The 12,064-nt window shown below is 35.6% G+C and overlaps 1 protein-coding gene across 1 annotated transcript; it reads left to right on the top strand.

Moving 5' to 3' along the window:
- Positions 1 to 7,536: 7,536 nt before the first annotated feature.
- On the top strand, positions 7,537 to 8,235 carry LOC138334586 (putative uncharacterized protein DDB_G0279653). Its single transcript, XM_069283237.1, has one exon. It carries the CDS (start codon positions 7,537 to 7,539, stop codon positions 8,233 to 8,235), a length of 699 nt encoding a protein of 232 aa, XP_069139338.1.
- Positions 8,236 to 12,064: the final 3,829 nt, after the last annotated feature.

The following is a 12,064-nucleotide window of genomic DNA, read 5'->3' as shown; positions in this document are numbered from 1 at the left end:
TGTATAGAGCAGTGGAGAAAAACCAGAGGTACATGTAAGTTATCAAACATATTCGGCCTCACGATTCAATTCATAGCCTAAACACACCAGACATTATTGCGTAATCTATCCATGTCTAGATTGGAGATACCTTCTCTGCCGACGGCAAAGAGATCACCGGTATATCCTGTTTACAGACATTTAAACGTGATTTTTGCATAAATATAAAGTTAAAGCATTATGTCATGATTTGACATTGTCCGAGTGAGATTTTTTCTAAATAAGATATACTGAGGATATTTGTAAGCTTGAAAATAAGCATATTTTTTTTTTTAAATCATCTTCAATGATACTTGAAAAAAAAACCCGTTTCAAGTGTAATTATAATTTTTGACAGCTTCATGACTATCATTGAACTCTGAATATCAGAAGCCAAAATTGTTTATAAACATATTTCAAATATCAAATTTTAAATTGTTGTTAATAAGGAGCTGTATAAGCCATCTGTTTCTCTGTCCATTTTTTTGATATGGCCTAAAACATTTTAGCGCACCCCTTTTTAATAAAATTACCTCATTGGGTAAGTAATACATAAAAGCAATATTAATGAATGCATTAAAGTCTCAATCTACACCAAAGCCAAAAATAAAAACAGTGGCGGGCAGTGACGTTGCATTCCAAGCGGTATTTAGGATGACATTGGCAGTGACGGGCGGTAACGGTGCACTCCATGCGGTATTTATAATGACATCGAGTTACCGGGCAGTGACGGTCCACTCCAGACGGTATATAGGATGACATTGAGTTGCCGGACAGTGATGGTCCACTCCAGGCGGTATTTAGGATGACAATGAAGTTGCTGGGTAGTGACATTGAGTTGCCGGACAGTGATGGTCCACTCCAGGCGGTATTTAGGATGACATTGAGTTGCTGGGTAGTGATGGTCCACTCCAGGCGGTATTTAGGATGACAATGAAGTTGCTGGGTAGTGACATTGAGTTGCCGGACAGTGATGGTCCACTCCAGGCGGTATTTAGGATGACAATGGAGTTGCTGGGTAGTGATGGTCCACTCTAGGCGGTATTTTGGACGACATTGGCAGTGTCGGGCGGTGACGGTCTGCCCAAGGCAGTATTTAGGATGACTTGGCAGTGCCGGGCAGTGACGGTCCACTCGAGGTGGTATTTAGAATGACATTGGCAGTGCCGGGCAGTGACGGTCCACCCAACGCAGTATTTAGGATGACATTGGCAGTGCCGGGCAGTGACGGTCCACCCAACGCAGTATTTAGAATGACATTGGCAGTGCCGGGCAGTGACGGTCCACTCGAGGTGGTATTTAGAATGACATTGGCAGTGCCGGGCAGTGACGGTCCATGCTAGGCAGTATTTAGGACGACATTAGCAAAAGTATATATTTTTAAAGTTGTATGGTCTATAACTTTCGCTCTTTTTGTCATAGTGAAAACTGTTTAAGTGTTATACATATTTTTCTCCGTCTGTCTGAGGTTTAAACTTTCTAATTTTACCACTTTTTATAAAGTTGCAGCTCTGGAAGTATCTTTAATTATAAAAGTAAAAAATCTTTTTAACGTGTACACGTGAAAAATAGGCTCGAAAGATGCCGAATCATTCCGAACTCTTCCGAACATCGTCGCGACAATCTCGAAGTAAAACGAGAGTTGTGAAACCAAGAGATTTCATAAACAAAATATGTGGTCGACCTCATCAGACTCTACATACAGTTGGTAGTAGACTAAAGGTTACACATTGTGCACACGGTGTGAACTACGAGTGGACACGGAGTGCACGAGGTTTAGACTACAGGTAGACACGGAGTGCACGAGGTTTAGACTACAGGTAGACACGGAGTGCACGAGGTTTAGACTACAGGTAGACACGGAGTGCACAAGATTTAGACTACAGGTAGACACGGAGTGCACTACGTGTGAACACGGTGTCCACTACAGGTGGACATCGTGTCCAGGTAAAATATCCACTACATCCAGACCACAGACAGACTAGATGATGTGCCACAGAAATATGAGAAAATATGTACTGATTCTGCAGTCTATATGGACTTTGACAGATAGAAATAGTTATTGCGATCAGATCGAAACATAATATTTATTGATACATAAAAATTGCCGTTAATTACTGGAAATCATTCGTAGTGTAATGTTTATTTGAATAGATACATATAAAGTAAAATGTATCAATATATATTATCATACAATTTAATTTATAAATGAGGACGTTAATTATAGAATTTATAAAAGCAAATTAACTGCGTACGGTAAACCACATACTGGTTATGTCTCATCAATGGATAGTTCCCAGTAAAAACTATCTTTCTTAGCTAGTGATAAGTAGTTTAAAGATGAAATTCTTTTTCGTACGCATAAAGTGATGAACCTTGCGTGGAGTAAGATTTTTAGTATAAGCAAATCGTCGCCAAAGAGATATTTTGATCGGCAAATTATTTTGATTAAAAAGAATATATTGATGGACATAATAAAAGCAAGGACATATAAACATAAACACATTAAATTCTTCATAAAATGTTTAACTATGTATGTATGGAATATAGTTTTCTAAACGGCAAGGTGCGCGAAATAGTTTGTATAATACGTATACATTTGCTACATGGAACCTGGCGCGTTGCAAAGCATTGGAAAAATGAGAAATCGTCCATAGACGTTAAAAATCGGCATTAGAAATTACACTTTATTACACTCAACCGATTGAGGAACCTGTAAGCACTGGCTTAAGAAAGCAAAACATGTAGTATATTGTTCACTTATAATTAAATTTGCCTGCTCGAAAGGTAGACCCCTAGGCTAGGACTGCAGTTGCCATGGTCACTTGGACTTCATACTGTTCCAAATTACCTAACATTGGTCAGAGTGGGGCCAGGGGCCTGGGGCCTTCTTTGGGCACCCTTCAATATGTTCAGTCAAGTGTATCACAGACTATACAAACACCTGTATACATGTAGTACCTTATCCCAACCCCAGGAGGTCCATTTTATAGCATGCTGTACTTAGGTGGCAGCCTCTACATGCATACATTGTATTCATCACACAAATACGTACAGTTATACAACAATGCTAGTCAATAGGGATATGTGTTTTAACTGGTAGTGCATTTTAATTTATTTGTTAATGAAGCTTTATATATTAAAATTAAAAATAATCTAAATACCAAGTGTATAGTTAACTAAAACATTTATTTCAAGATTATTGGAATATCATATTTCATCCATTATCTTTTCATTAATTTATTTTTTTACACTGGCTTTTTACATATATCAGAAACCTGATTATCATGACTATGTATATAAAATACCATATTACAATGTTGAATAAGTACCTTATCTACATTAATTTGATTAAAAAATATATATGTATTATTGGTAAATTCAAGGTTGTGACAGACATGCATGATTTACGCATTGTACAGCTACCGTCAGCTCCACTTCACGGCTGCCTGTCATGACAATAATTGAGGTGTATTCAACAAGTTTTTACCTCATCCCTCACCCCAATCTACACCCCCCTCCCCCACCCGGGAACCGGTGTACATGTTTACCCAGGCTCTACAACAAGCATGTACATGTATCTAATAAGAATGGTACTTATGTGTTTCAAACTCATTAAACCTATATGATTTTTTTAACGGTAAAGTATATTTGTTTGTCTTAACAAACTTCCATAGAAACAATTCTAAAATCACATCTTATATAAAGATACTGCCCCCATTATTCTCATAAACACAGAAGGTAACGATTCTGCCCTCTGGCCATCTATCGATGGTCACCTTGAGGCACCTGTATAGCTGGATACTGTGGCTTACCTGTATGTTTGACAAGTTATAATTATTGGACCATGACGCAATATACGATCAAGATAACTTGCGGGGTTGGGATCATAAACTTATTGTGTGTACCGGTAATTAAGAATCAAAACAAGCTGAATTGGGTACTTGTAGGTAGACTAGCCACCAATTAGTGGAGGACGTCATATAGTTTGAAGTGGATTTAATTCTGCATGATCTTTTAAAGACGTTCAGTTTTTAATAAAGAATATGTAATTAAGCTATTTTTACGTACAATACTTTTAGAACTTAAAATAGCAAGAAAAATATTATAAAAGTGTATATATTTTAATGAAAGACGATCTACAAGGGTATCGCTAGACAACTGATTGATAGGCACCAAATCTTTTTGTTTAAAAGCTATGTATTACCCGGTATATGATTGTATTACTGATAGCTTATTATAAAAGAAAAAGTGTCTCAAAAGCACATTAGGACTGATTTTTGCTGCAATTCAAAGTTGTTTTTGACTTGTGAAAATTCTTGATGTAAATGATATATATATATATATATATATATATATATATATATATATATATATATATTTAATGCAATTTACCCATAAAACATTTACTTTTGAAAACGTAATATAGACAATTTAACATAAGAAATGGAAACTACAGATATAAAATTAAAAAGACATATACTTAATGAATATAAATCAATCTTTATTACTTTTGCAGTGAAAAGGTTTTATTCATGTATACTAAAAAAATATTGTATTATATAGTTATATATACTGTACATTAAATTGTAGATGTTGTAATTAAAAACAAATAAACACTTAAAAATTATAATTATGTATTATTTCAAATTGAAGAACTTATTCTTCCCCGATCCCTAACTGTACACATCACCTTGTCTGTCTAGGTCTCAATGTACCTGGACACGATGTCCACCTGTAGTGGACACCGTGTTCACACGTAGTGCACTCCGTGTCTACCTGTAGTCTAAATCTTGTGCACTCCGTGTCTACCTGTAGTCTAAATCTTGTGCACTCCGTGTCTACCTGTAGTCTAAACCTTGTGCACTCCGTGTCTACCTGTAGTCTAAACCTCGTGCACTCCGTGTGCACAAGGGTGTAACCTTTAGTCTACTACCAACTGTATCTACAAAGAAAATAATGCTCGCACATTACAATATTTGATACACACAACATTTTACGGTAATGTGTAAATTGGATGTTTCAAATACTCAATCTGTGGACATATACTAGCATGATTTGCTCATATAGGCCAGAAGGAAAACGTAAACAAACACATGTGTGCTTACGCTAGTTACCTGGCTGACCACGTGCAGGTCGTGTCGAACGTCAGTCACGTGATACGATTAGGAATCCGAAAAAACCCGAAGTCACTGAACATGGCGGTGATTGAAGGCGCTTTATTCAAAACCAGGAATATATGATTCCTAGATTTCGGCTCTGTTATAGGCCGACATATGTTTTTGGGGAGCTAAATCATCAAGTTACATGTCAATGTTTAAATATCAAATGTTAAAAGTTACATATCGTTACAGTGAAATTAGCAGCAATACAACTTTAATCAACATAAAATTTGCATTTTTTGAGATGTTCAATTTTAATACAAATTTGAGTTACTAACCCCCCCACCCCTCCAAAAAAAATGATAAAATAAAAGTTTTCCACAACATAATATACATATATATATTATGTAACTTTATAGAGATCAGCCGAAAACTGTGAAATATTTGAAAGAAAGAACTGAATCGAGGCCTGCATATGTTCTGTACAGTTTGAGGTTTATCTCGAGATTAAAACATAGCAATTCTTTTTAAAAAAGATTGACAAGATGGCTGCGCCCTATGATGTCTCGTTCGGACGAGCTCATTTTCAGAAGGTCTAGCAAAGGTATTTCTACACGATATTTTATGAAATCGCTGCGCTACATGATGGATACACGTTTCTGTGATGATTTAATATCCCAGTTGGACCACATAATTATGCGCGTTAGTAGATATTAGTGAAGCAAATATTGAAGCTATATCTATTGTATGTCTAAAATTTGAACTATGACCTTTATTCTCGCATGTACTGACACAAGGTTTTTGCGCACGTGTCACGACAGAGAATTCGTCACGCTCTATTGACGCGCACCTTACCCAACCACTTGGTGATTATTTTGTGTGAATAAACAGTGAGTTATTGTATCTGACTAACTATGACAAAGAGTAAAAGTAAGAAGCGAAAGAAGAAAGATACAGACGACGGTGATTCTACTGGGAGTAGTAATAACTCGACAAGTACAGTAAGCAGTATATTAAATGCTGTAAGTGGTGTGCTGTATGGAAGCCCGCCTAAGCCAACGAACACTCCGGTAACGTCAACACCTAACCCAGCAAGGGCAGCATGTGGGAAAGACATTGAAACAAAAAGTGCGGATGTCATTCTAAGCGAGAATCAACACGCAGAAACAAGTCGAAAACTTGACTTCATACTTGAAAAAATTCAAAAGTTAAATAAGTTGGATGCAATAGAACAACATCTTTCTCGTTTGACAACTAGAGTTACTGAAGTGGAAAAGAGAGTAAGAGACACTGAGCAAAGGTGCAATGAGTTTGAAGCAACATGTAATTTCGTGTCAGGCAAGCTGGAGGAGATAAGCACCAATGGAGGCGATAATACTGAACTCTTAGAAACGATTATACATAACGCACAATGTTCGGTCACTTTTACGTCACGCCGGAATTTCATTGGAAAAAGCGTTGAACAGTAAAATAATATAAGCGCAATACTATTTTTTTTAATTGAAAAACAGAAAGGATATATTTATTCAATTACGGGAGGCTTTTTATCAAAATATTTATAATATTTATTTTTCTATTGATGTGTTTTTGTTGAGAATATGACGTTTTTTGGCGCGACAGATGTAACACGCACCTGTATGCGGTTTCAGTTAAAGTGTCACTGTGGTCATACTGAACACCACATGGCGGTAAAATTTGACAAAGAGATTCCCCGAAAACGAACTATCATGATGTCATTTCGTTATAATGAAATGTGACGTCATACTTCAAAATGGTGGACTTTGTTTGTAGACTTGCCGATCGACAGATCCGAAGAGAAAAGATAAAAAAGTGAAAAAACACAAATATACACAGTACAAAACGGTACTAATACATGAGATAGATACATGAATTGTTAATACAAAAATACGTTTTTCTTCTATTTTAATAACACGTCAGAAAATATAGACTGCGACGTCGTTCTACTTTATTTATCGAACAAAACCTTTGTCTTGCAGAAATGACACAAAATGAAATTTTTAGATTGACTGTTCTGTCACGCAAGTTCACGACGTTGAAAAATGACTTTATATTAGGGAGTATGTTTTCTATTCAGAATAAAAAAATACGTTTTTGCTCAAATATACGTGTGCGAAATCTCTACTGAAAATTCAAAAAAGTATTCGAAAAATTGCGTTTTTTCTTTGTCTTGCAGGTTTGCCGAATGTCGGAAATGACGTCAATTGCGCTCGTCATGTTATAAGATAATGACGTCTTTTACATTCAATAACGTTACATAAAAGTGACCGAACATTGTGCGCGACGTCTTTAAAGAGATCACGAGACAACCATTTATAACCTTGGTAAGGACGTGGACGCATTCAAAAGGGAACGGGATGAAATGAAGCAAACCATTTTAGATCTTCAATGTAGGTCCATGAAATACAACCTAGTATTTACAGGGTTAGCTGGTGAATCTCGTAATGAAAATACCATGTCTCTCCTCAGAGACTTTATCTACGTTGAACTTGGAATACAGGAAAGAATCGAGTTCGCTAACGTACATAGATTTGGCAGAAGTGCAAATGGGAAACCGCGACCAATAGTGGCCAGGTTCATATACCAACAGGACCTACAGTATGTGAAAAGCCAGTCATTTCGGCTCAAAGGCACGAGTTTTGGTATCCATGAACAGTATCCTGGTGAAATTGAGGAAAGGAGGAAAAAATTGTACCCGGTACTCAAACATAATAAGCAGGCCGGCAACGACGCAAAGCTAGTCCGGGATAGGCTATACATCAATGGTAGACAGTACATTGAACATCATCCGCCCGAAAATGGCCACGAAGGACTCAGCACCAATTACTCACAACTTAACAAGACATACACAACAACAAACAGATCTGGAAACGACAGGCCCACTACTTCCACCGGAAATGGAAGTAAGCAACCCCTTCCCTCAAACAATCGGCATGTGGCATCGGACAGACAGAATGGCCATGTTTCGCCTAGGAAAGTATTGCATAGTCACCAGAATCATAACCATGCAACATACCCGGAGCAAAACATTGACAGAGGAAATCAAAGGCCATGGCACCAACGGCGTCACACACACGGACAACAAGACAACAGATAGGATCCAGAGGAGAGTGATGAGTTATCAATCCTTTCATGGAACATTGGTAAAGGACTCAGTTACAAATTGAAAGATAATGATTTTCTTAAAATTGTGTATAAGCATGATATTATTTGTTTATCTGAATGCTGGATTTCCAGCAATGATGACATCTCATTACCTGGTTATTTTTCTCATATTTTTCCAAGAACCACGGGTAAAGGAGGCGGTGTGGTTATTTTCTATAAAATCAAATATTGTCCAAACATACAGATTGTCGAAAAATTGAATGATTGTATTTTTTGGTTAAAATTCAAAGCCTTACCTGAGCCATTTTACCTATGTTTTTGCTACTTCCCTCCAGAAAACAGTGTTTTTTATCAGAATCGGGAAATAGATCTATTCCATCAACTTGAAGAGTCTATAGCGAGTTACAAAACAAATGGTAACGTTTTTGTTATGGGTGATCTTAACGCCCGAACGGGTTTGCGAACAGATTATATTGTTAATGACGGATTAGGTAGGTTAGAAAATACAAACAATTTGAACTACGATAATGATAATGATATAGAAGAGCGTAACAATATGGACAAAACTATAAACTCATTTGGTAGAAAACTGATCGCCTTATGTAAGTCTGCGGGCATGCGCATTGTAAATGGCCGCCATCAGGATGATAAACAAGGAAATTTTACATTTTTTTACCACTAATGGAGCAAGTCTAATTGATTACCTACTAGTAGATTGTGGATGTATGTCGTCCATACGATCGTTTACCTCAGGTGAATTTAATACTTTGTCAGATCATTCTCCAATCTCTTTTAAGATTGATTGCAGTCTTTCAGTTGGTAAAGATACTGTTGCAAAAGATAATGTTAAACCCTATTCTGGGAAAGTTTTCAGAAATATCAAATGGAACATTGAAAATAATCACGTTATAGCAGATGGTTTGTTAAGTAGCAAATTTACATGAAGTTTGTAATATGTCTTTTAACTCTAAAGAGGATGTTGATAACTGTATTGACATCTTTTCTGGTATGATTAGTGAAGTCGTCTTGCCAAATTGTGACGTAAAATCTGTAAAAGTTTTGCCAAATGATGGGCAAAGGAAATACAGAAATGATAAAGAAGACAAACCCTGGTTTTCAGATCAATGTAAAAAGAACTACATCGAATACAAAAACGCTTTAAAAGATTATAATAAATGTAAATCGATTGAAAATCACTCAACACTTATTGATAAGAAAAAACGATATAAGAAATTAGAATGTAGACTTAAAAGGAAATACAAACTTCAAGAAGGTAACATGATGGAAACTTTAAGAAAATCTAACCCGAAACATTTTTATAAGTATTTTTCAAAAGGGCCTAGTCAAATACCTCGGTCAAATATCAATATGGAAGATTTTGTGGAACATTTTAAAATGTTAGGAGGGGGTAACGATGGCATTGTTAACCAAGGTCGCTTAGGCGATGACGTAGAATCCACTGTCTTCGACGAATTGGATAAACCGATTACAGAAGACGAAGTCCACATCGCTATTCGAAATATCAATCGGAATAAAAGCTGTGGGGAAGATGGTATTTTAAATGAACTTTTCTTAGACTTTGAGGACATTCTCATTCCTCATATAACAAACCTATTCACAAAAATATATGACTCTGGATTTTTCCCAGAGATGTGGTCACGTGGTAATATAATACCTATTTACAAAAATGGCGATGTCAATAAAACATGTAACTATAGAGGTATCACGTTGGTTAGCTGTATGGGTAAACTATTTACATCTATTTTAAATAGACGACTTTTAAATTGGGATAAAGAAAATAACGTCATTACTGACGCACAGTTCGGTTTTAAAGAAGGTTGTTCAACAGTGGATGCAATCTTTGTTCTCCAATCATTAATTAATAGAGCTTTAAAAAATAAAAATCGTCTGTATTGCTGTTTTGTAGATTATAAAAAAGCTTTCGATTTGATTGATAGAAGTCACCTTTGGAGCAAATTAATTAAACAGGGAATACAAGGAAAACTACTAAAAATTATAAAATCGCTGTATGATAATGTCAAATCATGTGTTAGATACGAAGGTCATGTTTCAGATTATTTCCCTAATAGAATCGGACTCTTTCAAGGCGAAATATTGTCACCAATTTTGTACAGTCTTTTTGTAAATGATTGTGAAATTAACTTCATAAATGAAAACTGTCCATCAATTGAATTACGCATGATTACTATATTTTTACTAATGTACGCGGATGATTCTGTTTTGTTAGCCGAATCGCCAAGTGCCCTGCGATCATTGTTAGATGCATTGCAGAAGTACAATGATAAATGGAAGCTTACACTTAATATTCAAAAAACGAAAATTATGATTTTTAGAAATGGTGGTCATGTTAGAGAAAATGAGAAATGGTTTTACAACAATAACGAAATCGAAATTGTAAATGAATTTAATTACCTTGGAATGCTGTTTAATTTCAATGGTAAATTTAATAAAACACAAAAGCATGTAGCCGAAAAGGGAAGGAAGGCTTATTTCAGAATCATGAATAAAATGAAAAATAATTATTTCAATGCAGAGACATTGTGCTCAGTTTTTGATACATACGTTGCCAGTGTTTTAGGCTATGCTAGTGAAATATGGGAATTTCACAAGGCACAAGATGTCGAGAGGGTACACTCGAACTTTTGCAAAATATTTTAGGTGTAGGTAAAAAGACTTGTCATGATATGGTGTATTGTGAACTAGGAAGATTATCATTACAAAATAAAAGAAAATTAAAAATTTTGAAATATTGGGTTAAAGTCAAAAACACTGAAAACTGCATTCTGAAAGCCTGTTACGAAAATAGACAGTCTAGCAACGACAATTGGATTGTAAATATAAAATCAGAATTAGATAGGTTAGGCTTAGGATACCTTTATAATAGTTATTTAGATGGGAAAACAATATACAAGATGATTGAAAACAAATTTTATCTTATATATTTTCAAGACCTGACAAGTGATATCAGTAATTCCTCTAGGGGCTTTTTATATCAGCATTTAGTAGACAATTTTGATCTACAGTATCATCTTAAGAAACCTATTGAACAACGATATAAGAAGTGTATTTCTAGAATAAGAATGTCATCACATAATCTAAAAATTGAAAGCGGAAGATATATCAACACTCCGAGAGAAAATAGAACATGTACTTTTTGTAACAAAACCGAAGTGGAAGACGAGTTTCATTTTATATTAAGATGTCCATTTTATTCAGATATTCGGAAAAAATATATTAAACAATACTACTTGCGAAAATCTAGTGTTTTTAAACTTGTTCAATTATTATCCGTGAATAATGTCGAAGAACTTCATAATCTTGGCAAATATTTACACTTAGCATTTAAGCGCCGGGAAAATGTTTAGATTAAATACTATCTTAAAGTTTGTAACTTTAATTTGCGATTGCTGTTATAATTGTTTAAGTGAACAGTCCTTTTCACTCTCCTACCAATTAAATGATTTTCGTAGAAGACAATTCATTCAGACATGTACATTGATAATTATTAATTAAGAATTAGAAACTAGAGAGAATAAGCCATGATGCTGTATATGGATGAGTGAGAGAGTGTGAGACTGTATATGTATGAGAAGGCGTGTAAGGGTGCGCGTGTGTGCGTGCGTGCGTGTGTGTGAGGGTGCGTGTGTGCGTGCGTACGTCCGTACGTGTTAAAATGGGTGTGTGTATGTGTGTGTGAATGTGCAATGTAGTATTAGTGTATGAGCGTTTACATGTTACACTATTACATAATATGATAACTGAATTGTGTTTTTATATACCAGTAATAAGTTGTAAAGCTT

The sequence above is a fragment of the Argopecten irradians genome, chromosome 11 (assembly GCF_041381155.1).
Source record: "Argopecten irradians isolate NY chromosome 11, Ai_NY, whole genome shotgun sequence".
Lineage (NCBI taxonomy): Eukaryota > Metazoa > Mollusca > Bivalvia > Pectinida > Pectinidae > Argopecten > Argopecten irradians.
This window is presented reverse-complemented; position numbering and strand designations above follow the sequence as displayed.

Bases quoted from the DNA above. Each gene is read 5' to 3' on its own strand.
- LOC138334586 (XM_069283237.1), top strand. From the start codon at position 7,537: ATGAAATACAACCTAGTATTTACAGGGTTAGCTGGTGAATCTCGTAAT.